This window comes from Coenobita brevimanus, chromosome 110 (assembly GCF_032717465.1).
Source record: "Coenobita brevimanus isolate Jiangsu-jjx chromosome 110, ASM3271746v2, whole genome shotgun sequence".
NCBI classification, from domain to species: Eukaryota; Metazoa; Arthropoda; class Malacostraca; order Decapoda; family Coenobitidae; genus Coenobita; species Coenobita brevimanus.
In genome coordinates this window covers 5,456,976-5,483,636 of record NC_137063.1, presented here as the reverse complement: position 1 = coordinate 5,483,636, position 26,661 = coordinate 5,456,976, and the positions used below count along the sequence as shown (strand labels likewise).

Genomic DNA, 26,661 nt, shown 5'->3' with positions numbered 1-26,661 from the left:
TTTCTTTCAGTAAAATACGTAGCATTCACTTTCTCGTCCTGTATACTAGCATTGAGAGTGACTGTCACTTTCACCTTCACTCTCGTAACTCATAGTATTCAGACATGCTAGAGTGAAACTTTCACTTTCATTACTCCTAGGGTATATACTCGTATTCTTATAATACTACTCATTTACATTTCTATTTACGTTCTCTATTTTATTTACGTTATTTACATTTCTGTTTTATTTACACTGTGTTATGCACTGTCACTTGAAGTAACTTATAAAACTATTTTCCACTGTTCACGTATATTTACATTCATTACTTTCACTTGCTGTTTACACATTATTTACACATTATTTACAATTCCACTTGCACTGTTTTACTCAATAGAAAGATCGTAGTCAATCTTTTATCAATTGTCAGCCCTTTACCTCTTTCCACACGAGGTTTAGTAGGGGGTAAAGGTCACAGGGCCCTTTGCATGGGGGTGAAAAGTCCCTGAAGCTAGCAAGAGCGAACAGACGTACCTCCACGTTGGAAGATGAGAGTGGACTGATAAGGGTGGGCCGGGGTGGTGGCCTACCTAGGGAAATTCATTACTACCAACGTTAGCCTCTTGACACAGCTAATATATAGCAGTGAAATGATTGGCAGGAAATCTAGACAATACATTATAAATTAGGCAGTTCCAGGTGAATGTAAATATCACTTAGGCTTCTCCCTTCCCTCCTTATATGTATATTTATTACGAAAATAGATTATACGGCATATTTCAAGGGGAAATAAACAGCGAAAATTGGCGAACGAGTGCACGTGAGGTGTTGTCAGGTGATAATTAGCCAATTCCAGGTGTATGGCACTCTCACTTACCTTATTTCTTTCTTGTATATATTATTTGGTGTAAGAATAGGGCATAGGGCTTATTTCAATGGATGAATATCAGTGAAAAATTCCAGGGAAGATTTACTTAGCGCAGCACGGCCGGGCAGGCGAGAGGATAGGGTAATGGAGGGTGGGAAGGGAGGGGAGTCAAGAACGGGGAGAAATGGCTAAATTGTCAACAATGGATGAGAGTACAGATGAGATTAGGAGTGCTGACTAGTGTTGGACATTGGCAGTACTGATAGATGATACAAGCCCCCACTTGGAAGCCCGAGTGAATTCAAAATAACACAGAATCACAAAAGCGATGCCCCGCGGTATGATCCCTTGCTCCCAAGCATCACGAAAGTGATGCCCCGCGGTTAAGGGGTTAAGTTTGGTGAACCGAAGTATCTTGCTGAATTATTGAAACTCCCATCGGCACGCCCGGGTGTGATGTTATTCAGTGAAGATGATTCCTTGCGTCTTGATGAGCCAGGAGCCATTCACCAGTCATCTTTCTTTGATCGTTCTTTTGTGTATAGAGCCCATAGATTATATAACAGATTGCCATTGTCCATAAGACAACTCTCTACTGTTGAATCCTTCAAGAGACAGCTGAAAGCCTTTCTTTTTTCAAAATGCTATGACCTGGAGAGAGGTACTATGACGGATGATTATAGGGTTTAATTATTGCCACTTTCATGTATATATGATGTAGCTTGTATTATATACAAGAAATGCCACAATTCTTGTAACTGTAAATCATGTATGGGCGTTGAGCGCTAGTGAATTCCCAAAGGAAGAATTGGCGCTTTTGAGAAATAAAAGGCCAGATTATTATTATTACCAAATTTTCAGACTAACTGGAAATAATTGCAAAAAATATATATAACCTCTCCCCCAAAACTCACAAATTATATGTGATTACAGTACTTGTTTATTAGCACTAAACTAAAGAAGCATTTATAAAGCAATAAAAATAAACAGTAAAAACAATTCGGTGCATATCATAGGTTAGGCTAGGATTAGAGGTTGCATAGGTGGAGGAGTGGAAAAGTCATTTAGTTATGTAAAGTTCTGCACATAATTACTTCATTTTACAATCAGTTAAACCAAAATGTAACACTTGGAATATAATACACTAAATGTAGCACTTGGAATATAAAAACTATACTGTAACCCTCTGAATAAATACTAAGTCACACCTTGGTCAGAGTTCGACCCTCCAAAAATTCCGCCTTCTGCAGGGTCGACTTATCGATGTTTAACTGTACTGTACAGTATATATATATATATATATATATATATATATATATATATATATATATATATATATATATATACTGCATATATATACAGTCGGCGCAATGGAAGTCTGGACCCTCTAATTTGCACCATATATTTGGTAGGGTCCAAGAAATATTGTAGGAAAATTCCTGTAGTCGGCGGATTTTTTTTCTGGTGGCTTCTAGCAACTTTACAGACTTAACACCACATGCTATGAGTTTATGAGCTCAGAGCCTGCCTGACTTTGGATGGGAAAGCACGTAATATTTTCTTGTCCTGCCTGGCCCTTGATAATTTCAAAGCTCTCATTTTCACACCCTCCTTTGCCTTAGTGAATCATTGGAGATGGGTCCCAAGCCACTAACTGATGTAGAAAAAGCCCGAATTTTAACTATGAGAGAGGAAAATGTAAAAATTAAGGATATTTGTATTCGAACTGGGCGAGGAAAATCTACCGTTATGGCACTCCTCGCTGCTGCCCGCCATCTGCCAAAAAACACAATTCCTCAACATAAAGATAGGCTACGACCTAAAAGGAAGACATCACCAACTACAGACAGGTTTCTGAAGCAAGCTGTGATAAAAGACCCACGTTTGACTGCTTGACAACTGAAAGATATTTACCCAGAATTGCTGAAAGATGTATCTGAAAGAACCATACAGCATCAACTTCAGAAAGACTTCAAGATCCCCAGCCGTACTGCTGCACTGAAGCCTCTCTCTTAATTTTTACATTTTCCTCTCTCATAGTTAAAATTCGGGCTTTTTCTACATCAGTTAGTGGCTTGGGACCCATCTCCAATGATTCACTAAGGCAGAGGAGGGTGTGAAAGCGAGAGCTTTGAAATTAACAAGGGCCAGGCAGGACAAGAAAGTCTGACATGCTTTCCCATCCAAAGTCAGGCAGGCACTGAGCTCATAAACTCACAGCATGTGGTGTTAAGTCTGTAAAGTTGCTAGAAGCCACCAGAAAAAAAATCCACTGACTACAGGAATTTTCCTACAATATTTCTTGGATCCTACCAAATATATGGTGTGAAATAGAGGGTCCAGACTTCCCCTGCGCCGACTGTATATATATATATATATATATATATATATACATATATATGTGTGTGTGTGTGTGTGTGTATATATATATATATATATATATATATATATATATATCTATATATACAGTAAAACCTCTACAACTCTGCATAATACATGTGCAAGCCTTGCCGAGTTAGCCTATTTGCTGAGTTGTAGGGATGAACTTTAAGTTCCCCCCCCAGCACACACACACAAAAAAAGGGAAAAATGGAAAAAAATGGACAAAAATTAATAATTTTTATAATAAACAGTAAATCTGCCTTACCATGATTCCATGCAGTTGTAGGGTGTATTCCAGGCATGGAGGAGGACTTTTGGTAGTTTTTGGAGATGTTAAGGGGGCTCAAGATCAGTTTTGGGCACGGCTTTACTGTACTGTACTTGACACTGTACACTATGTAAAGAACAATTAACACTATAAAGACCATTACTGTAATGTATTTATCACTTGTACTATACTGGAGAACTAAACACTAAACTTTTAAACATTACTGTACAACTTGGCATCTTACCGAGTTGGGGGGATTTTTGCCGACTCTCTTTCTCTCACATGTTCATTATTGGGAATTTTTGAAGTTTGATTTTTTAAATGAATATTTTGGAGCCTTCCCGAGTTGTAGAGGTTTCCGACTTGAAGGATGCCAAATTGTAGAGGTTTTTACTGTGTGTGTGTATATATATACACAGTAATCCCTCCACTTTCCAATGTAATAGAGCCAAAAGCATGTCCAGAAAGTGGACCCGTCCGGAAAGTGGGCCCCAGCCTCCAGGACTTGTACTTATGGACCCTAACCTACCCTGACTCAGAAAAACATCTATACAACTCCCTCTGGACGTGAATAGCACCTATTTGAGACCCAAATCACACCAATAAGGGACATAAACGACTGAAATAAATGCAAAAGAGCCAGAGAATGAGGTTTTAGAGGTGAGTTTATACAATATTAAACATTCTGGGTACTTACAACAAGTCCCTGGCTCCTGGACTGGTACTTATGGCCCCTAACCTAGCCTAACTCAGAAAAACACCTCCCTACTGCACGTGCATAGCACCTAAGACCCTATTCACACCCATAAGGGACATTAAAGAGTGAAATGAGGTTTTAGAGGCAAGTATGGAAAATACAGTACAATATGAAACATTCTGGGTACTTACAACAAGTCCCTGGCCATCTCGATGAATAACCCACCTCCTCTCAGACTCTGACATTAAAAAGGAGTACCTGAAGCACCTGCAAGTACACTGTACATGAAGTCTTGCTCTGAACTTAGTCATTTGCACTCAGAATTCCATTCTCTTAACACTGCACTCTAGTCTTACTTGCACTCCATTGCACCTTAATGAAATAAGTGTTGCACCCTGCACTTAAGTCTTTGCACTCATAAATCCATTTTCTTAACATTACACACTCTAGTCTAATTTGTGCTCCATTGAACGTCAATAAAATCAGTGTTGCACTCTGCACTTTAGTCTTTGCACTCACAATTCTGATGTCTTAACACTACGCACTGATTTTTTCACTGCACAACACTGTAAATTCCCATGTGGTCTAGTGGTGAGTGCTTGCTGTTTATTCACTGTCAGAGCCTGAGAGTAGCTGATGCAGGTGGCCTAGGGGTGCGTCGCTGGGTCGTGGCAATGGAGTACCCACTGCAGACGGCTCTGAAGAGAGGCGCAAACTCATGTCAAGTGGTGACTCCACCATGCCTGATGTGCTGGGCTGTGGCTCGGAGGATGAGGGCCTGTCTTGGGGAGGCAATGGTGTGGAGCCAGGGCTGGGCACAGTGGGGGTCACGGGTCTGAAAAAGCTGTCAATGGTTGATTGACGCAAGGAATGACGATTTTGGCGATTAATGATGTGCTGCCTGAAAGCGCGCATTTCCTTCACAAGTCCCAAGGGCACCATCTCCCTGTCACAGTCTGGGTGTTCCAGGTAGTCGAGAACGAACTCTACGTGTTCCCGGAGTGCGCTCAGTTTGAGGATGGCTGGAGTAGTGTCACGCTGAGAGGAGTCCGCATCAACGTCGTCGTCTTCATTGGAATCTTCAAGCTGGGTACTGACACCTGCAACTGAAGATGCAATCTTGATATCAGACATGGTCTGATACCCAGGATCGCCCTTGTCGTCATCCAACCACTCACGCACTTCGTCCACATCAACATAGTCGTCATTCGCACATAGACGTGCATGGAAGTCATCCATGTCAAAACCTAGGAAATCATGCTCCACATCCGTTCCGAGAAGCAGACGAGACAAACCATTTTGTAGAGTCTTGACAGGGACTTCCTTCCATGCACTGGCCCAGTTGTAAATGGCAGACTTGATGTTGTAGCGGCAAATGTTTTCCAAAGTCCGCTGGCCTCGCATGTCTCATCCCTTGCTGCGCTCGTCCTTGTCCTCGAGAACAACCATCACCTCGTCCAGGAACTTCCGTTGGTACAGCCTCTTCGTTGCCACGATCACTTCTTGGTCCATTGGTTGGATGAGAGCTGTCGTATTAGGTGGCAGAAACATGCACCTAATGCGCCCATTCTCAGCCACCAAGTCCTTGTCGCACGGGTGAGCAGGTGCATTGTTGAGGAGAGGGAGGGCCTTTACCTGGTCGCATGGGATTCCCAGTTTCTTCGTCTGGTAATGGATGACCTCCTTGACGAAATGGCGTTGGAACCAGTCTTTGAAGATGTGGGCAGTGAACCATGTTTTCAAAGAATGGTACCAAACGACAGGAAGGACATCCATCACCCCACAAAGACACCGAGGCTGTTTTGCACGACCAACAGTAACGGGCTTGAGCCGGTGCATGCTGTTAGCATTGGTACAACACAAAGCAGATATCCGTTGCTTGCAGAGCTTGCAGCCAGGTACCATGCTTCTCTGTCTCCTCGGCTAGAGTGTTTGTTAACAGAGAGCGATAGAATAAACCAGTTTCGTCAGCATTATAGACTTGACCGAGAGTTAGGCCCTCCCTGTCGATCAAACGCTTCACCTTGTGCCGAAACTCCTCTACTCCATCCTCGTTGGCGTCCAAAGCTTCGCCATGTGCCTTATGGTTGGTGAGGCCATGTTGTAACTTGAATGCAAAGAGCCAACCCTCTGATGCCTTGAAGTCTTGGTCGTCGTGAAGCCTTGCGAACTTCTCAGCAGCAGCCTTCAGCTCCATGCCATGAACCAGCACACCAGCAGCACGTTGCTGTCAATACCAAATCAACGTGGGGCGGGTCGACTTCAGCATACCAGGGAGTAAACATCATCTTCCTCTCCACATTGCGTTTGCTTTTTGACGAGAAGTCAGCCGTGTACTGCATGAGTTTGTCTCAGGATCTCTTGATATCAAACAAAGTAGATCGGGCCAGGTTGAATTCGCGGAGGATGCGTGAGGTTGACCATCCCGCGTCCACCTTGTCCAATATCTCCCTCTTCTTCTCCGGAGTCAAAACCACTCTCTTCCTCTTCTCAGGCGGCGGGGCCATCATCACACACACTAACAAGGGGCAGGAGAGCAGCAGCAGAGCCTGCAGCAGGTAAGGCACCACCACAAAAGCGAGCACGTGGGCGGCCATGATGACGAACGTGCACTCACAACAAGAGATGGGCGGTAAGTGGGGAGGATGCATGGGCGCTCTAGCAGACAGCGGCGGAACTACGCACCAAAATACAGCTGGTCCGCGCGGCGCGCGCTAAATTCAAGTTACGGGGGGAAAAAAAGTTGAATTTTTTCAAATTTTGGGGGATTTTGGGCCCATTTTGGGAATACTGGATCCCGGGACCAAAATATCCGGTAAGTGGGGATGTCTGGAAAGTGGGCGTCCGGTTAGTAAGGGGATTACTGTATATCTATCTATCTATCTGTCTGTCTATCTGTGTAGATAGATATAGATATAGATATCTGTCTGTCTGTCTATCTATCTATCTATCTGTCTGTCTATCTGTGTAGATAGATATAGATATAGATATCTGTCTGTCTGTCTATCTATCTATCTATCTATCTATATATTATGTTATATTCTGTACTGTATACAATATATATATAATAGAATTTTCACATATGATGATTATGATTCTGTAAGAAGCCCCATTGGTTGATATACGTTTGCTATTTTTGCCTACGTGATCATCAGTATGATCGCCCTACAGTCATCAGTATATTTCAAGATGGACTTTGCATCTGTCCCTGTTGGGTGTGTTAGCATCAGTGATGGAACAGTAGTGTGGTGTTGGAGTTCAAGTGGTAAGTCAAGTGCAGTGAAGTTATATATCTACCAGTTTAGGTGAGTTGGAAACTTGTTTTTAGGCCCAGTTTTGTTGGTAAGCAGCAAGTGAAGTGAAATAAAGGTGAATTGGAAGCTTGATTTTAAAATTTGTTGAGTGGATGATACTTGGCCGAAAACGTATTGCCGTCGAACCCATATTATAATTGACTCAGTATACTTGAAATTGTCATGCAGTGAATTTTCGTAGGTGCATCCTCATCATAAAATGAAGGTGTGCTCTACTTCTATTTTGGTGTCATTCTGGAAAAATTATGTTTGTGCTGTGTCTTTGAAGAGAATAGATGTCATAATATAGGTGTTAAGACCTCCTTCATGGTCATCTGTCTGTTCAGATGTGTGAGTGTTCTCACTGTTTGCAGTCTTCTGTGTATGTGAGTGCCTTGTTTTGTGTAGAAGAGTGCAGTGTCTGTTCTTTGGTCGATAAGCTTATATTTATTTTTTAAATAGATATGGTGGTGTGGGGGTGTTGGTTAAGGAGAAATGAGTGGAATAAGTCATGTATGTAATGAGAGTGAATGAAAGGATAATACTGTAGTAGTGAAAATTTTGTTTAGTGGGGGTCACATTTTCATTTATATCAACATATACTCCACAGGCTGCCTTAGATGATGTAGAAAAAAATAGATTTTGGGATGACTTAATACGTGTGATAGGTGGTATGGGGGATGATGAGATTGTAGTTTTGGGAGGGGACATAAATGGTCACATAGGTGAAACAGCTCAAGGATATGAAGGGGTACATGGAGGATGTGCATATGGTACAAGGAGTGAGGCTGGGGAATGGATACTCAAGTTTGGGGATTTAATGAACATGATTTTGTGCAACACACATTTTAGGAAAAGAGAGAGTAGATTGATTACAAATGCGCCTGGGGGAAATAGTAGCCAGATAGACTATTTCCTGGTCAGGAGGGCTGATAGGAGTTATGGGGAGCAAGGAATGTGTGCAGCAACAGAAGGTATTGATATGTGACATGGTGCTTAAGGAGCGGGTGATGAAAAAGACCGATACACTCAGGAGGAAAATATGGAAGCTGAAAAAACCATGCAGTAAGGGATGCCTTCTGTAGTGAGATGAGTAGAGTGGTGGCTAAACAGGGAGTTGTTGACAGAAGTGTTAATAAACAGTACTGTACAGAGTTCTCAAGAACGATCTCCTGAGAGTTACTGATTCAGTGTGTAGATGGACTTAGTTTCTGTTGATTTGGAGAAGACCTCTGACAGAGTCCTGTGGGGAGATGGTGAAGTGGGCAATCAGAAAACTTGGGATCGAGGAGTAGCTGATTATAGTGGTTATGGCTATGTATTTGGGTGCTCGCACTCAGGTAAAGGTGAATGGAGATTTGAGTAATGAGTTTTCCATGAATGCTGGTGTGCATCAAGGGGTCAGTCTTAAGCCCCTTGTTGTCTGTCATAGTGCATGAAGCCCTTTCATGTGACTGGAGACATTGATTGCCATTGGAAGTGTTGTATGCTGATGATTTGGTGTTGGTTACAGAGAATGAAAGGGAGACAGAGGAAAGATTTAGGAATTGGCGAGATGGGATGGGGCACAAGGGCTTGAGGGTAATTGCAAATAAAACTAAGGTGATGGTATCTAGGGTTGGTGGCAGTACTGTCAAAGAAGAGGAAGAGTGGCCATGTGCGGTTTGCCACAAGGGTGTGGGAAGTAATTCCATCTTGTGCAATGTATGTGATATGTGGATGCATTAGAGATGTAGTGGTATTAGAGGTAGACTGTGAGATAATGCTGATTTCATGTATGCAGTGTGTTGGGGAGAGTATGTGGAGGTTGCCAGGCATGAAAGAATTGATCTTGCTGGTGATCTCTCAGGGATGTGGAAGGGTTTTGTTATTCGGGAAATGTGTTATGTGCTGGAGGTGGGACTGGAGCTAGCTGTGGCTAGAGCGAGGAGTGGTTGGAAGAAGTTCAGGGAGCTGTTGCCTCTTCTGACATTGAGAGGGCTCTCTCTCAGTGCCAAGGGATCTTTGTATGAGGCATGTGTTAGGAGTGTAATGTTGTATGGGAGCAACACCTCAGAAGTAGGGGAAGAGGATATTTGCAGTCTCAAACATACAGAAATGACAATGATTAGGTGGATGTGCAGTGCATCCTTGAGTGTGAGGCTTGGGGTGGGGGCTAGGTTTATGATGAAAGAGTTAAGATGTAGGATGGGACTGGAGTATATTGGTGTTGTGATGAGGAGAGGTAGATTAAGATGGTTTGGGCATGTGGAGAGGATGGGGAATTTTTGTTGGGTGCAGAAAGTGAGAAATGTTAATATTAGGGTAGGGTAGTGAGAGGTAGACCAAAATAGACCTGGGATGAGGTCATCGAGTGTGACCTTAGGGATAAGAGACTGAATAGGAAGACTGCAAGAGGTCGAGCAGCATGAAGAGCAGCGACTAGGTGACCAAGGCTGACTCGTGCAAGTATGTTGGAGTGTTTAAAAAGTGAAACAAATGAAAACAAAATGATATAAGCCATCAGCATTAAATTGTAATACTGTATCTTGAAGCAGCTTGTTCAAGAAAGTGTACATCCAGTACGGATCTGGGTTGTAGATATGGTTACACACCAAGACTGAGTTGTGGCAGTGGCTGTGTGAGTATTGGGGTTGTTGAGGGGGAGGAGGGAAATTGTGTTTGGTTTGACAGAATTGTTTGTGAATGTGTTGCACTTACCATGTTCACAGGCACCGTGGTGTTGTCTAGCATTCGTAGGTGTAGTGCTTGAGGGGTGGATCCATTCTATTCAAGAATTGCATTGAACAGGTCCATGTGTTAATCTTCATGTATGATTCCTAGGGAACAAACTTGGCATCTATATTATGTTTGGGATCTGAAATTGCTTGCAATATTGCCAGCAAGTTTTGGGAGGAGGGAAGTTACTGTCAGAGAGTCACTTCCCCCCAAATGAAAAACTGCACAGGGAGCATTCATCTCCACATGGAACCAGTTCCCTGCCAGGTTGACCAAGTTCCTCCTCACAGTATGTAGGGAAGGTGGGGGTGTTTGGTCCCCCAACCAGAAGTCACTGTCATTTTTCCTTGCCATGGGTACATAGCATCATCACAGTTAGGCTTCCCCTCCTGCTCCTCAGAATGTGAGGTGTGGCATTGGTATTGAAGCAGCCTGAGGTGATGCATAGAGCTTTGTTCTGTTTGGTCCCTAGGGTGTTAGATATGATGGGGACCCAACCTGAGGAGACATAGGACATCTGTCTATCTATTGCCAGATGCCTTAATCCCTTACGGCAGTGGTTTCCAACCTTTTCTAATTCACGTCCCCCCCTCACTGAATGACACGTTCCCTGTGCCCCCCTTCCTCAAATACTGTATTTTACTGGCATAGTTGGCACATGTCAATAAATATCATAGATTATTAATCTTTGAAATTGTTTATATATTCAGATAACTAGATTTCTTATTCATATCTGAAATATTTTCTCCATATTTAGAAATTACTGAATTCCATCATAATTCATAGTTTTCAAATATTATTACCCTCTTTATCAAGCCTTCGCATCCCCCCCAGGCAGCCCTTCATGCCCCCCTAAGGGGGTGCGCCCCACAGGTTGCAAACCACTGCCATATGGGGTGGCCACAAACAAATCACCTCCACGTCGCCCTGTCCTCCGCCATTTCATTGCCCTGCTCCCAGCTCACATCCCCCTCTCTCATATACCTCTTCACTTCATCCATCCATCTCATCCTTGGGCTCCCCCTCCCTCTCTCCCCCTTCACATCACTTTCATACACTCTTCTCATCAGTCTCTCACTCTCCATCCTCTCCACATGGCCAAACCACTATGTTTCTCCTATAATGCTTCCTATCACATCCACATCCACATTACAATGCTCCACATCCACATCCACATTACAATGCTCCTTCACATCCTTATTTGTCAGTCTGTCTCTCCATGTGACTCCACACTCTCCTCTCAGATAACTCATTTCCACTGCTTTCACTCTTGTCTTGTGTTCCTCCAACAAGGTCCAAGCTTCACTTCCATACGTTAGAGTTGGTATCACAATAGTGTCATGCTCACTTCCCTGTTTCTTATCACTGCATTCAAGAAACCAGCAACTTTTCTTCCTTGTTGTACCCTTTCAAACATTCATCCTCCAAACTTCCATCCTTACTCATCACACTACCCAGGTACTTAAACATACTCACATTTTCCATTTCCTCCTCTTCCAACCTCACTGTACATTCACTGGCTTCACTTCTCTCGAAGACCATAACTTTACTCTTCCCTACATTCACCTTTAGATTCTGTTTCCTGCACACTCTCTCAGACTCATCCACCAAGCCTTGCAGCTCCCTCTCTTCTTCACTAAACAGCACAGTGTCATCTGCAAACAACAGTACAGGGAGTTTCCAAACACTACCCTCTCCCATTAGGGCCACTCCAGCATCCACTGCCCTACCCTACCTTGTATCTCTTTTATAACCCCATCTGTGTACAGATTGAACAACCATGGAGACATGACACATCCCTGTTTCAACCCAACCTTCAAAGAGAAAAATTCACTTAGTTCACTATCCACACGTACTGCAGCCTTAGCACCCTCATACATACTTTTCACAGCATTCAACAACTTCCCATCTACTCCATATATTCTTAATACTTTTCACAATCCTTGTCTATCCACCTTGTCATATGCTTTCTCCAAATCCATGAGGGCCGCATACAACTTCTTTCCCTTCTCTGGAAACTTTTCCACTAAAGATCTAAGAATGAATATCTGATCTACACAACCTCTTCCCTTCCTAAAACCTCCCTCTTCTTCTCCAACTGATTCCTCTGTTATTTCCCTAACTCTGTCAATAATTATCCAACAGTATACTTTTCCTGTTACACTAAGAAGACAAATGCCCCTATGATTACCACATACTTCTTTTTCCCCTTTTCCTTTGTCTGTCTATATATTGCCAGACGCCTCAATCCCATTTGGGGTGGCCACAAACAAATCACCTCCAAGTCGCCCTGTCCCCTGCCATTTCACTGCCCTGCTCCCAACTCACACCCCCCACTCTCATATACCTCTCCACCCCATCCCTCCATCTCATCCTCGGCCTCCCCCTCCCTCTTCCCCCCTCCACCTAACTCACATACACTCTCTTCATCACTCTTTCACCCTCCATCCTCTCCACGTGGCCAAACCACCTCAGTGTGTTCCTCATAACGCTTCCTATCACGTCCACATCCACACCACAACACTCCTTTGTATCCTCATTCATCAGCCTGTCTCTCCATGTGACTCCACAGGCTCCTCTTAAATAACTCATTTCCACTGCTCTCACTCTTGACTTGTGTCCTTCCAACAAGGTCCAAGCTTCACTTCCATACGTTAGAGTTGGTATCATAATACTGTCATGTAGTAACTTTTTCACTTCCATACTCACTTCCCTGTTTCTTATCACTGCTTTCAAAGAACCAGCAACCTTTCTTCCCTAGTGTACCCTTTCAATCACTTCACCCTCCAAACCTCCATCCTTACTCATCATACTACCTAAGTACTTAAATGTACTCACATTTTCCAATTCCTCACCATCCAACCTCGCTGTACATTCACTGACTTCACCTCTCTGAGAGACCATCACTTTACTCTTCCCTACATTCACCTTTAGATTCCCTTTCTTACATACTCTCCCAAACTCATCCACCAAGCCTTGCAGCTCCCCTTCGTCTTCACTCAACAACACAGTATCATCTGCAAACAACAGTACAGGGAGTTTCCAAACACTATCATCTCTCACCAGGGCCACTCCAACATCCACTACCCTACCTTGTACCTCTTTTATTACCCCATCCATGTACAGATTGAACAACCATGGAGACATGACACATCCCTGTTTCAACCCAACTTTCAAAGAGAAAAATTCACTTAGTTCACCATCCACATGCACTGAAGCCTTCGGACCATCGTACATACTCTTCACAGCATTCAACAAGTTCCCCTCTACTCCATATTCTTAATACTTTCCACAATCCTTGTCTATCCACCCTGTCATATGCTTTCTCCAAATCCATGAAAGCTGCATACAACTTCTTTCTCTTCTCTAGAAACTTTCCCACTAAAGATCTAAGAATGAATATCTGATCTACACAACCTCTTCCCTTCCTAAAGCCTCCCTGTTCTTCTCGAACTAATTTCTCTGTTCTTTCTCTAACTCTGTCAATAAGTATCCTACCATACACTTTTCCTATTATACTAAGAAGACAAATGCCCCTATGATTACCACTTTTTTTTTTTCCCCTTTTCCTTTGTACAAGGGAATAATTATACCTGACTTCCAATCCTCCGGGACTCTACCTTCCTCCCAGGCCAATCTGCACATCTTCCACATCCATTCTACTACTATCTCTCCCCCATGCTTCAGCATTTCACCACACACTCCATCAATTCCTGGGGCTTTCCCCGATTTAACTTTCTTCATTGCTTCCACAACTTCTATCCTACTGATTTCTTCCTGTCTTCTCACCTCCCTCCTTCTCCCAGCCATTCCCCAGCCACTTATACTCGCATTACTTCCATCCTCTATGTTCAACAATTCCTTAAAGTGTTCTCTCCATCTGCTCACTTTTTCTCCCTTCTCTACTAGTAATCTACCATTTTTATCTTTCACTCCCCTGCTAACTTCACTTTCACCCTGTCTTACTCTTTTCACCTCTTTCCAGAACATTTTCTTACAGTCCCTCCACTTTACACTCAAATGCCTTCCAAATTCCTCATCCACTCTCTTCTTACTCTCTCTTACTAATCTTTTCACCTCTGTCTTTCTTTCTACATATAACTCTCTCTTCCGCCTCTCAACTTCTTTCACGCCCCTATTTCTCATCCATTCATTGTATGCTTTCTTCTTTTGTGCCACAGCCTGTCTCACCTCTTCAGTCCACCACGCTGTTCCTTGCACCCCCCTCCGTCTTCTCTTCCTTCCACACACCACATCACATGCTGCACATATTTCTTCTGTAAATATCCTTCACACACCTTCCACGTCTCCCATCTGCTCCAATTCATATTTGCCCAATCGTTCCTCCACTTCTCTCTTATACTCTGCCTTTTTCTCATCCGCTTGTAACCTTTCCACTGTCTTTGCAACTACTCCTTCCTCTCGTCTTTCCCTTCTTCTATTCCTCCATCTTACTTGGATCATGATTCTGGCCACCACCAAGTAGTGGTCAGAAAGTCCACTCCTCGAACCTCTATAAGCTCTTGCATCCATTACACATCTTCGCATCCTTTCATCCACACACACACATAATCAGTCATTGCCTTCCTTTCATTCAGTTCACCACCCACCCTTCTCATCACTCACCATGTATACCTGTGGATCATTTTATGCCTGAAGAGGGTATTGGCTATCACCAACCCCCTCCCAGCACAAATGTCCACTAACACACTCCCATTCTCATCTATCTCAGCATGCACACCCCACTCACCAACTATTTCATCCACCTTCACATTCCCAACGTTACGATTCATATCACCAATCAAAAACACTCTCTCATTCCTTCCAAACTTTTCCATGCACACTTCTACATTTGTCCAGAACTCTTCTCTCACTCTTCTAGCACGAACTGGCGTTGGTGCATACACACACACAATCGCCCTCATTTGTATTCCAACTTTCAACTTTACCCACACAATCCTTGACCCAACTGATTCATACTGTCTTATGCTCCTCTTCCATCTTTTACTCACAACTATACATACTCCTTCCTTTGCCCTCTCATTCTCACCTACTCCTGCACATATACCCCATCCATACTCCCATTCTCTCACACTTTCTCCTCTCCATTTTGTTTCAGTTTTTCCACATACATCCACTTTCGCACCCTCAAGCACCTGGACAATCTCTCTCTCTTTCACCTCATCATTCGCTCCTCTTACATTCCATGTACCCATTACCAAGTCCTTTGTCCGGTCCTGGGTCGTCATCGTTTGGTCAGTCCTTGTCCGAGGCTTCATGTTTGTTTTTTTAGTTAGTTGTTTTCCGGGGAGGGGCACTATCCCTCCTTTGTACAAGGGAATAATTATACCTGACTTCCATCTGATATAGTACAGTATTTGTAGAATAGTAAGAGTGCTTGGAAGAAATGAGAAAGTAACTGAGGAAATGCAGTACATGTAGTTCTCCACACTTTAGTGTGGTGACCTAAATATATTTGTACTGCTTGTTGAAGGTGCTGTGCATTTAATGTGGGTTTGTGTTGTAGGTGTACAGTAGTGTTTGTACAAAGAGAAAAAGTTGTGGTGACTGTGGTTGTGAGAGTAGGGGGTTGTTAGAAGGGGTGGAGAGAATTGTGTTTGGAGTTATAGGAGGAGTGCATAAGGATGTGTTGCACTCTCACATACCCATGTGATGTGGAGATATTTGTATGTATAATGCATGTATGTAATGTGGATCCATTCTCTGTACGAGTTGCGCTAAATAGATCTGCATGTTCATTTTGTGTTTGTAAAGAGTAGGGAGCAAACTGGGCAAAAATAATATGTTTGGGGGTCCATGATTGCCCTCAGTGTCTCCAGCAAGTGTAAGTAGGAGGGAGGAAGTGACTGCAGGAGATTCATTTCCCTCTGTGGAAAAAAAAAAAAAAAAAAAAAAAAAAGCATAAGGAGCAGCTACCCCTACTTGGGAGATTGCAGTGCACCAGGAATGACCAGGATCCTCTTTGCAGAGTGTAGGATAGGTCAGGGAGGTTCCACTCCCAAGCCAAAGTCACAGCTGCTCCTCACCTGGAATGTGCTATGTCACCATGGGTAGGCTTGCCTCCAATATCAGAGTTTTATTCTGAAACCTGCCTGTGTTAATTTTGATTATCAAGTTCGATGGTAAATATGAATTGGAGCAGATGGGAGACGTGGAAGGTGTGTGCAAGATATTTACAGAAGAAATATGTGCAGCATGTGATGTGGTGTGTGGGGTGAAGAGAAGACGGAAGGGGGTGCAAGGAACAGCATGGTGGAATGAAGAGGTGAGACAGGCTGTGACACAAAAGAAGAAAGCATACAATGAATGAATGAGAAATAGGGGTGTGGAAGAAGTTGAGAGGCGGAAAAGAGAGTTATATGTAGAAAGGAAGAGAGAGGTGAAAAGATTAGTAAGAGCAAGTAAGAAGAGAGTGGATGAGGAATTTGGAAGGAATTTGAGTGTAAAGTGGAGGGACTGTAAGAAAATGTTCTGGAAAAAGGTGAAGAGAGTAAGACAGGGTGGTAATGAAGTTAGTAGGGGAGTGAAAGATAAAAATGATATATTACTAGTGGAGAAGAGAGAAAAAATGAGCAGATGGAGAGAACACTTTAAGGAATTGTTGAACATAGAGAATGAAAGTAATGCGAATATAAGTGGCTGGGGAATGGCTGGGAGAAGGAGAGAGGTGAGAAGACAGGAACAAATCAGTAGGATAGATGTTGTGGAAGCAGTGAAGAAAGTCAAATTGGGGAAAGCCCCAGGAATTGATGGAGTGTGTGGTGAGATGCTGAAGCATGGGGGAGAGATAGTAGTAGAATGAATGTGGAAGATGTGCAGATTGGCCTGGGAGGAAGGTAGAGTCCCGGAGGATTGGAAGTCAGGTATAATTATTCCCTTGTACAAAGGGAAAGGGGAAAAAGAAGTGTGTGGTAATCATAGGGGCATTTGTGTTCTTAGTGTAATAGGAATAGTGTATGGTAGGATACTTATTGACAGAGTTAGGGATATAACAGGGGAATTAGTTGTAGAAGAACAGGGAGGCTTTAGGAAGGGAAGAGGTTGTGTAGATCAGATATTCATTCTTAGATCTTTAGTGGAAAAGTTTCTAGAGAAGGGAAAGAAGCTGTTTGCAGGCTTCATGGATTTGGAGAAAGCATATGACAGGGTAGATAAACAAGGATTGTGGAAAGTATTAAGAACATATGGAGTAGATGGGAAGTTGTTGAATGCTGTGAAGAGTATGTATGATGGTGCTAAGGCTGCAGTGTGTGTGGATGGTGAACTGAGTGAATTTTTCTCTTTGAAGGTTGGGTTGAAACAGGGATGTGTCATGTCTCCATGGTTGTTCAATCTGTACATGGGTGGGGTAATAAAAGAGATACAAGGTAGGGCAGTGGATGTTGGAGTGGCCCTAGTGAGAGAGGGTAGTGTTTGGAAACTCCCTGTACTGTTGTTTGCAGATGATACTGTGTTGTTAAGTGAAGATGAATGGGAGCTGCAAGGCTTGGTGGATGAGTTTGGGAGAGTTTGTAAGAAACTAAATCTACAGGTGAATGTAGGGAAGAGTAAAGTGATGGTCTTTGAGAGAGGTGAAGTCAGTGAATGTACAGCGAGGTTGGATGGTGAGGAAATGGAAAATGTGAGTATGTTTAAGTACTTGGGGAACGTGATGAGTAAGGAGGGTGCTTGAAAGGGTACAACAAGGAAGAAAGGTTGCTGGTTCTTTGAAAGCATTGATAAGAAACAGGGAAGTGAGCATTGAAGTAAAAAAATTACTACCTGACAGTATTATGATACCAACTCTTTCGTATGGAAGTGAAGCTTGGACGTTGTTGGAAGGACACAAGTCAAGAGTGAGAGCAGTGGAAATGAGTTGTTTAAGAGGAACCTGTGGAGTCACATGGAGAGACAGGCTGATAAATGAGGATATGAAGGAGCGTTGTGGTGTGGATGTGGATGTGACAGGAAGCGTTAGGAGGAACACGCTGAGGTGATTTGCCCATGTGGAGAGGATGGAGGGTGAGAGACTGACGAGGAGGGTGTATATGAATGAGGTGGAGGGAGGGGAGAGGGAGGGGGAGGCCGTGGATGAGATGGAAGGATAAAATGGAGAGGTATATGAGAGAGGGGGATGTGAGTTGGGAGCAGGGCAGTGAAATGGCAGAGGACAGGACGACGCGGAGGCGATTTGTTTGTGGCCACCCCCTATGGGATTAAGGAGTCTGGCAATAGATAGTTAGATGGATAGAAATTGGATGGAATCTGGTGTATCTTCACAGTAAACACAGTTTCAGTTTATGGTACTGTTACGGCTGAAACTGTTGTATCTTCACACTAAGCAGAGTTTCAGCATACGTATATAATTCTTCCCTTCGGACAGTTCACAGCACTGTGAAATCAGGACTCAAGAGCTGTGGCTTTCAAGGTTTGAGTGAAGAGGACATGCCAAGTACAAGTAAATAGGCTTCTACACTGCCTTATGTTATTTCTCGATACCCTTGAACTTCAAGAAGAGTAAGGATTGTGAGCCAGAAAAGATATTACAGTGTATACAGTATAATGTTTGAAAGGGAAGAAATTGGTAAAGGATTACCCTTGATAACAAGGCTTAATATTAACTATGGAAACTGATGCAGTCTGTATGGATTGCCAAAAAATAAAGGCAAACAAGAACCAGAAATAAAAGGTGTTATAGTATATAGAGGTTCTTTTAACGGGTTTTAATAGTGAAATTCACTTTATGGGATACTGGTATTTAACTGCCTTCAGTTCTGAGTAGCTTATGTACAGTGTAAGGTTGTGAGGAGGATATCCATAAGTTTATAACCAGTACAATTATATACAGTACACTCATTATATTTACAATAACATTTTAAACAATGGCCTCAAAAAAAGAACAAAAAGTGTTGCTCAAGAGAAGAACTAAAAGTTTTAAATATACTGTAGTCTGCCTTTGAGTAATGAATCATTTTTTATGCAAAGGTAATACACATTGTTTTTCTTATAGACTTGGTTGCCTTAATGCAAGAGCTGTCATTGATGTATGAAGGAAGGGGAGCTGGTAATGATATGCAACCTGCATTCACTACCACCAGAATTCCATCATCCATCCCCCATGGCTCCCCAACCAAGTGCTGTGTCTTCTGCAAAAATAACAATTATCATTCGACCTTCTACAAATCTCACATATTAAAGGTACAGTATGCTTTTTAAACTGAGCTTGTAATGTGCAGAGTAATGCAGTAATACCCTTTACAGGTAGTTCCTGCAAACCTCCTCTTACTGACTCCCTTCAACCTCTGTCTCTTCGCCGCACTGTTGCATCTTTATCTCTTTTCTATCGCTACTTTAATGGGCACTGCTCCTCTGAACTGTCTCCTTGCATTCCTCCACCTCTACGACGGGCGCGTAGCACCCGTCTGGCAGCAAACTCTCATCCCTTTTCTGTCCAACTCTCTAATGCAAGAGTTAACCGTTACTCCCAGTCTTTCATTTATGCAACAGGTCAGCTCTGGAACTGTCTCCCTCTGTCTGTATTTCCTGCTGCCTATGATCTCCAGTCTTTCAAACGCAGTGTGTCCAGGCATCTCAAAATGATCGGATCTTGAATTTGGCTCTCTATTGTATTTTGTTTTTCTCTTGGAGGGAACTGTTACTGCGGGCTCATGGCCTTTGGTTCCTTCTTCTTTGCATAAAAAAAAAAAAAAAAAAAAAAAAAACCATATGCCTGCAAAGTGTAGGTTTGTGAAACTGTATGCTATCTTGAAAGTCAGAACATATAGTGGAAAAAACATGAAATTATGGAATAGAAATCTAAAGTATTGGCCTTAACATTATTCCCTTCTTTACCATGGCATATCGCAATGTCACTGTATTCCTCTGTGGCATTGGTGCTGATGCCATCATGAGGGTGTCATGCAGGCACAGTGCTGCATTCCAAATTGAGAAATAATTCAAATAACACAATTGAAATAATGTCCTAATAACAGTAAGTTGAATATGGCAGTACAGTAATAGTTCCATGAGCTTACATTTTCAGTGGTTGCTCATTAAGCATTCTATACTGAACAAATGGATTTGCATACATTCTACAAGGTAGGACAGTGGATGTTGGGAGTGTCCTTAGTGAGAGTAGAGTTTGGAAACTTTGTATACCCTTTTTGCTGATGATAAGGTATTGATGAATGAAGATGAATGGGAGTTGCAAAGCTTGGCGAATGAATTTGGCAGTGTGTGTAAAAAGCAGAATCTAAGAGTGGATGTAGCTAAGAGTAAAGTTATGGCCTTTAAAAGAAATTAAGTCACAGTGTTTGGTGAGGCTGGATGGTCAGGAATTGGAGTCTGTGAGTACCTTCAAGCATTTAGTTAGTGTGATGAGTGAGAATCGAAGTTTGGATGATGAAGTATATAAAAGGGTACAGTAGGGAAGAAAGGTTGTTGAATCACTGAAAGCAGTGATAAGAATTATGGAGGTGAGCATGGAAATTAAAATGTTGCTACGTGACAGTATTGTTATCCTTACTTTAACAGATCAGAGTGAAACTTTAACCTTGTTGGAGTGACACAAGTCAAGAATGAGAGCAATGGAAATAAGTTACAGTAATTTCTCAATTATCTGTCATCGCAGTATCTGGCCCAGCGCAGTATCCAGTGCGTTTTGCTTGGTACTGTCAAAGCAATGTCTGGTGGCATGGGGCAATATCCGGCTCAGAAATGGGAAGCAATAGGCAGTACTGTGCATTTTTCGGTGGTGATGTGTATCATCCAGCTCAGACATGGGACCTAATTGGTGTGTGGGCAGATCCCACAATACGCCAGCCAATCACAGTGCGTTGTGGGAGCGGCCCACCTGATACACCAAGTCTACCATCGCTATCTCAGTCTCTTCTGTGGACACTGTATAATGAGGACATATCTGTGCGTTGTGAATTTGTGACCCTGCAGTTTCTTAGTGCTGTGACTTTGCCTGTGCCCCCCCCCCCCATTCTGGAGTAATCTTTGTGGGAACCATTTGCCACTAGACCTCATGGGATTAAGTGCACTGTACTGCATAGTGCACTACTGTACCCCCCCTCCATCGATGCCAACAGTAGGTGAGTACAGTATGATTATGATTATATTATGTAATATATTACTGTACTCTATGCTCTGTATCAATACTGTATTGTATTTTACATGTGATTTTAATATTTTACTCATGGATAATATTGTAGGATAGCATAGGGTAGAGACACATTATCTGGCTCAACACGGAATGGATAGCCGATTGGGGGTATGGATAGCCTATTGGGGGTACCTATGCAATATCTGGCGTATTGCAGTGTCTGGCATGGGAGTTAGCTGAATTACTCTGGATAGTTGAGAGATTACTGTACTGTATTTGAGAACAGCATGAGGAGCAGTGTGGCAAGACAGACAGGCAAATAAGGAAGTGAGGGAGCATTGTGGTGTTGATGTGAATGTGATTGAAAGTTTTAGGAGAAATACAGATGTTTAGGCCATGTAGAGTGGATGGAGAATGTAAGACTGACAAGAAGAGTGTATGTGAGTGAGGTGGAGGGGGGAGGGGACCGAGGATGAGATGAAGGATGGGTTGGAGAGAGATGTGAGAGAAGTGGATGTGAGCTGGGAGAGGGCAGCCTAATGGTGGAGGGCAGGGTGACACGGAGGCTATGTGTTTGTGGCTACCTCTTATGGGAGTAAGATGCCTGGCTATATATCTAGAGAGGTAGATTATTATTATTATTAGTTTCTTGTAAGCCAAGAAACCATTTACAACGCTGGGTGGTAACCATATAACCAAACCATACGTGCTCCCTACATGTCAGCAAATGGGTTGGTGGAGAGTTAGTGCCCCTCCTCGTAAAACAAATAACTCAAAGTCAGTGGCCACCCCTTACAGGATTTTGGCATCTGGCAATAGATAGATAGAGATAGATTATTATTATTATTATTATTATTGTGGTAGGTGGGGGCGCTCACCATCCACTCACTTGATGTAGTGCTGCTCTCGGGTGTCTGCCCTTTCCTCTCCTCCATCCTTCTTTCCATCCATCCTCTTCTGTCTTTTTTTCCTTCATTTCATTCCTCTTTCTTCTGCCTGCGGGTGACTTTACACTCCCTCTTGTGTCTTTCTTTCCTTCATTCACTCCTCTTCCTTCTGCCTGTGGGTGACTCTACACTGAGAGACAAGCCAAATGGTTTCCTGTACTCCAGGAAACCATTTACTATGCTGGGTGGTAACCATATAACCAAATTTTGGCTCCTGGTGGTTTAGTGGGTAATAAAGGTGCTCCAATCAGATTGAGCCGGTGAAGGTTTATATCCAAGGGGTGGTTGGGGTTTATTGCTCACGTAATACCACTCAGGGATGAGTGAGGCTGGTCACTCTCATCTTAAATGCCAGGACCAACTTTCCTAGCCCCGGGCTTCTACGCTTCTCATGGGGCAATGTAGGATTAGATGATGGATGGATGGATTATTATTATTATTATTATGGATGGATTATGGATTATTATTATTCCAGTGTCATGAGTAGTTATGTTTATGGACATCAGCATGGCAAGTGAATCATCATATAACAAAGTACATAACCTATGGGAAAAAGAGGGTTAGTTTAAGTGGCCACTGCCAACATATGTAGGACAATATCAGGGGAGGAGAAAGGTTAGTTATGCCTAATACACACATATAATAATAATGTATGCCTTACGGTAATGGATAGTTACGGTCAGGGAAGCAAATTGAAAGAGGAAATAGCATGAATACATAATCACTTACAGTACAGCCAGAAGTTACTGTATTTATTTCCAAGGTAGACACCCAGTGTATTCTCGTCAGCCTGCAGCTTCCTGTTTTTAACTCTACCCATTTCCATTTAACTTACACATCTCAGTCTCATTTTTAATGAATAACAAAATTATCCTAGTGTCTGTAGCTCCATCTGTGGTAAATAATAAAATGTTTATGTAAATAAGCATGCTGGCAGCTCCAGTCTGCCCATTGCTACAGTATGTACACCCAAGGAAAGTTCCGCATTATACACTTGCTCACCACTTTGTAGTAAATGTGAGACAAGTGGTAGAGAAGCAGTAGACAACATTCATCTATCAAGTAACTGTGTGAGAAGGATGGGGATGGAAGAGGGAGGGGTGGGAACTGTCAGCTCCCCCAGCCTTCCTCCTCCCTTAACCTCTCCCCTTCCACACAATGGTGCCAGACATTTGAGTGTCTGGCAACTTCTTCACTAGCAGTTGTCTCATGCATTAAGGCCCAAACTGGCAGGCAGGTGTATAAGGAAGAACTTTCCTTGGGTGTACATAGCTAGTAGCCAGGTTTTGTCTCTACCCATTTCCGTTTAACTTACACATCTCACTCGCCATCTATCTATAGCCAGACTCCATAATCCTGTAATGGGTGGCTGTTTGACTTTGAGTTAGTTGTTTTACAGGGAGGGGCACTAACCCTCCACCAACCCACTTGTTGACATGCAGGGTTGGCATGATTAAAATTAAATGATTTTAATCAAGTGATTATAATCGATTATAATCAGAGAAAAAAAAAATCACTGATTAAAATCGAAATACTTTTATTTTAAATGTAATAATATGCATACTATCTATCACTATTACCTAAAAAGTTGCAAACAAATAAACAAAGTCACAACAAGCTGGAGGTTTCAGGACATATTCCTGGATGTTCAGATATGACCTGTACAGAACTTGTCCCAGAGCTTCTCACTCATGGGAATGTCAGCCTGGTATATTTATTGGGTGAATATACCTCTTGTCATTCTTTATATTTATATACATCTCTGATAAAGATATTTTGTACTCAGCCTGCATTATTCGTCATTATTACATCACTAAATTTGGTGTACTGTATTTAATTGGTTACTGTGGTTTTACTAATACAGTACATCTTTTTAACATAAGTACTAGTTTTGTTAATTATAATAACCTTTTCATACAGATATTTGAGCCAAATTATACCCACTGTAAAAAAAAACAACGGTATGGGGGAAGCAGTGGCTCAATCGGTAGAGAGGTGGCCTGTGGTCCTGCCGGACCCAGGTTCAAATCCCCGCTGGGGCAGGGAATAGTTTAAGGATTTGAATTTCATGTAAAGCAGACTTTACCGATCTGCCAGAAGACCCGCTGACATGTCGTAAAAATACCCCCACTAATACTGTACCAATACACCAGTCCTGTATGAGGCAACCCTAGCATGTATTCAATATGGACAGTGGGTGTTAGTGTCGAAGTGGTGACATGTGGAGGTGTATGAGATGTAGGAGGACTACTGGGCCTTGGAAGCAGGCTGTGAAGCTCATGCCCAGAGTCAAACACACACACACACACACCAAAGAAATGTATTTGACATTTTACAAGAATGGCTTTAAACACATTACATAGAAAAAATGCGTGCATTATTGTATGAAATGTGAATAATGAAGTGAAATTTTTTTTTAAAGTAAAAAAAAATCAATTACAATAAAAACTGATTTTAATAATTTTTTTTTTTCTTTTTTTTAATTAAAAAAATCAGATTTTTTCCAACCCTGTTGACATATAGGGAACACGTATGGGTTGGTTATATTGTTACTACATAGTGTTGTAAATGGTTTCTTGGCTTACAGGAAACCATTAGGCTTGTCACTCAGTGTAAAGCCACCTGGAAAGGAAAGAAGCGTAATAAAAGGTGACAGGAAAGATGGGAGAAAGAAGAAGAGAGGAGGGCAAACACGGAAAAAAGAATAATAAAAGTGAAAGAGGAAGCAGGCAGCACTACGTAAGTAGTGGACAATGGTTGCCACCACGTACCACCATCTCACTCTCAGTTTTAATAAATAACAGAATATTTTAGTGCCTATAATTTGTCTTGTGGAAAATAGTGAAACATTTATGTACATGTGCACACAGATGGTGCCAGGGTGACGCACCAGGCCGTCTCCTTTGCATTATGTATCATGCATACAGTCACACCTCAGTATGTGATGGGGTCATGTTGAGTGAAACTCATAACAATTTATCCTAGACTGAACTCAGTATAACACGGGTTCACTGGGGATAGAGAGGGGCCAAGGATGATGTTACCTAAAGTCTCAAAAAACACATCTGCAACTCACCTAAAGTATGTCCAAGGCCAGTCTGAGTCATCACCAAGGGTCCTCTCTCTCTTTCCCCCCACCCCCACCCCCAAGGCTGGGGGAGAGTGTTTTCTAAGTCACAAGTTTTAATATTTCACATACACAAAATGTTTCCTCTCCACTTAATATCATACACTTAACTATTCATCATGCACTTGCACTGTTACTTTGCGGTAGCGATGGTATTTTGATGCACATGTAAACACTGGGTGGCCATCTTGGCTCAGATATATGACCATTGGCTTGTGCGTCACCAAGTCCACACAGGGTTGTTGTATGTGGCCATTACAGTGATCTCACAAGCAAATTTCTCTTTGTTATAACAAAACTTGGAATATGTATTAGTTCATTGATCTGTTGATTTACCACATGCCAAACTGATGTACACCAAGACATAACTCATGTACATCTGCACATCTCAGTCTCACTTTTGATAAATAACAAAATATTCTTAGTGTAATAACTGGACTGAAACTTAACAAATTAATTACACTTTCCTGGCTGAGATTCGATCCCAGGTCCTCGTGTGTGATATGTGTGCACATTGCCCCTGATCCAGAGAGGATACCCGCTTTGCCTCTAAGCAACGCAGGTTTTTATAGACCTGATTACATCACTCTTTTCTGCTCTTGGTGATTAATTTGGCCAGTTTTGAACACACGGTAGCGTAGCATCGGAGGCCGCCATTGGGGATGCTGTGGATCATACTGAACAACTTATCCCCGGGATGTAAGGACTAGGACACTGCCAGCTAACCAACAACATCATTGTCCTCCAAGCCACACCTCATATCCCACACCGCCACCACCCAATATAATAACCAGATTGAAACTTAACAAATTAATCACACTGTCCTGGCCGAGATTTGATCTCAGGCCCTCGAGCTTGGTACTCGTGCACGTTGCCACTGCACCAAAGAGAGGATCCCCTCATTGCCTCTAAGCAACGCAGGCTTTTATAGACACCATTGCAGTAGTGCTTGTAATTCCTTATGTGGAAAAGAAAATGATTATAAAACAAGCATGCAAATAGCAACAGGGTGATGCTGCCAGGCTGTCTCCTGCTGTTGGCTTGACCCATTCCCGGGTAACTTACACAACTGACTCTCATTTTTAATAAATAACAAACTATTCTTAGTGTCTGTAGCTCATGCTGTGGAAAATAATTACTGTAAATGTTTTTGTGAATATGCACCATGTGATTCCAGTTGTCACCTCTGTGTCTATCAGTCGATCTATTGCCAGACGCCTTAATCCCATACTGGGTGGCCACAAACAAATTGCCTCCATGTTGCCCTGTCCCTCA

At 42.5% G+C, this 26,661-nt stretch overlaps 1 protein-coding gene across 1 annotated transcript in view; it reads left to right on the top strand.

Annotated features, from left to right (window-relative positions):
* Nucleotides 1-26,661, top strand: part of nanos (RNA-binding protein nanos) — a 59,595-nt gene that overhangs the window by 14,669 nt on the left and 18,265 nt on the right. Inside the window, exon 3 of the mRNA XM_080286101.1 lies at nucleotides 19,216-19,403. Coding sequence (XP_080142227.1) covers nucleotides 19,216-19,403 — 188 coding nt within the window. The remainder of the gene's footprint in view (nucleotides 1-19,215; nucleotides 19,404-26,661) is intronic.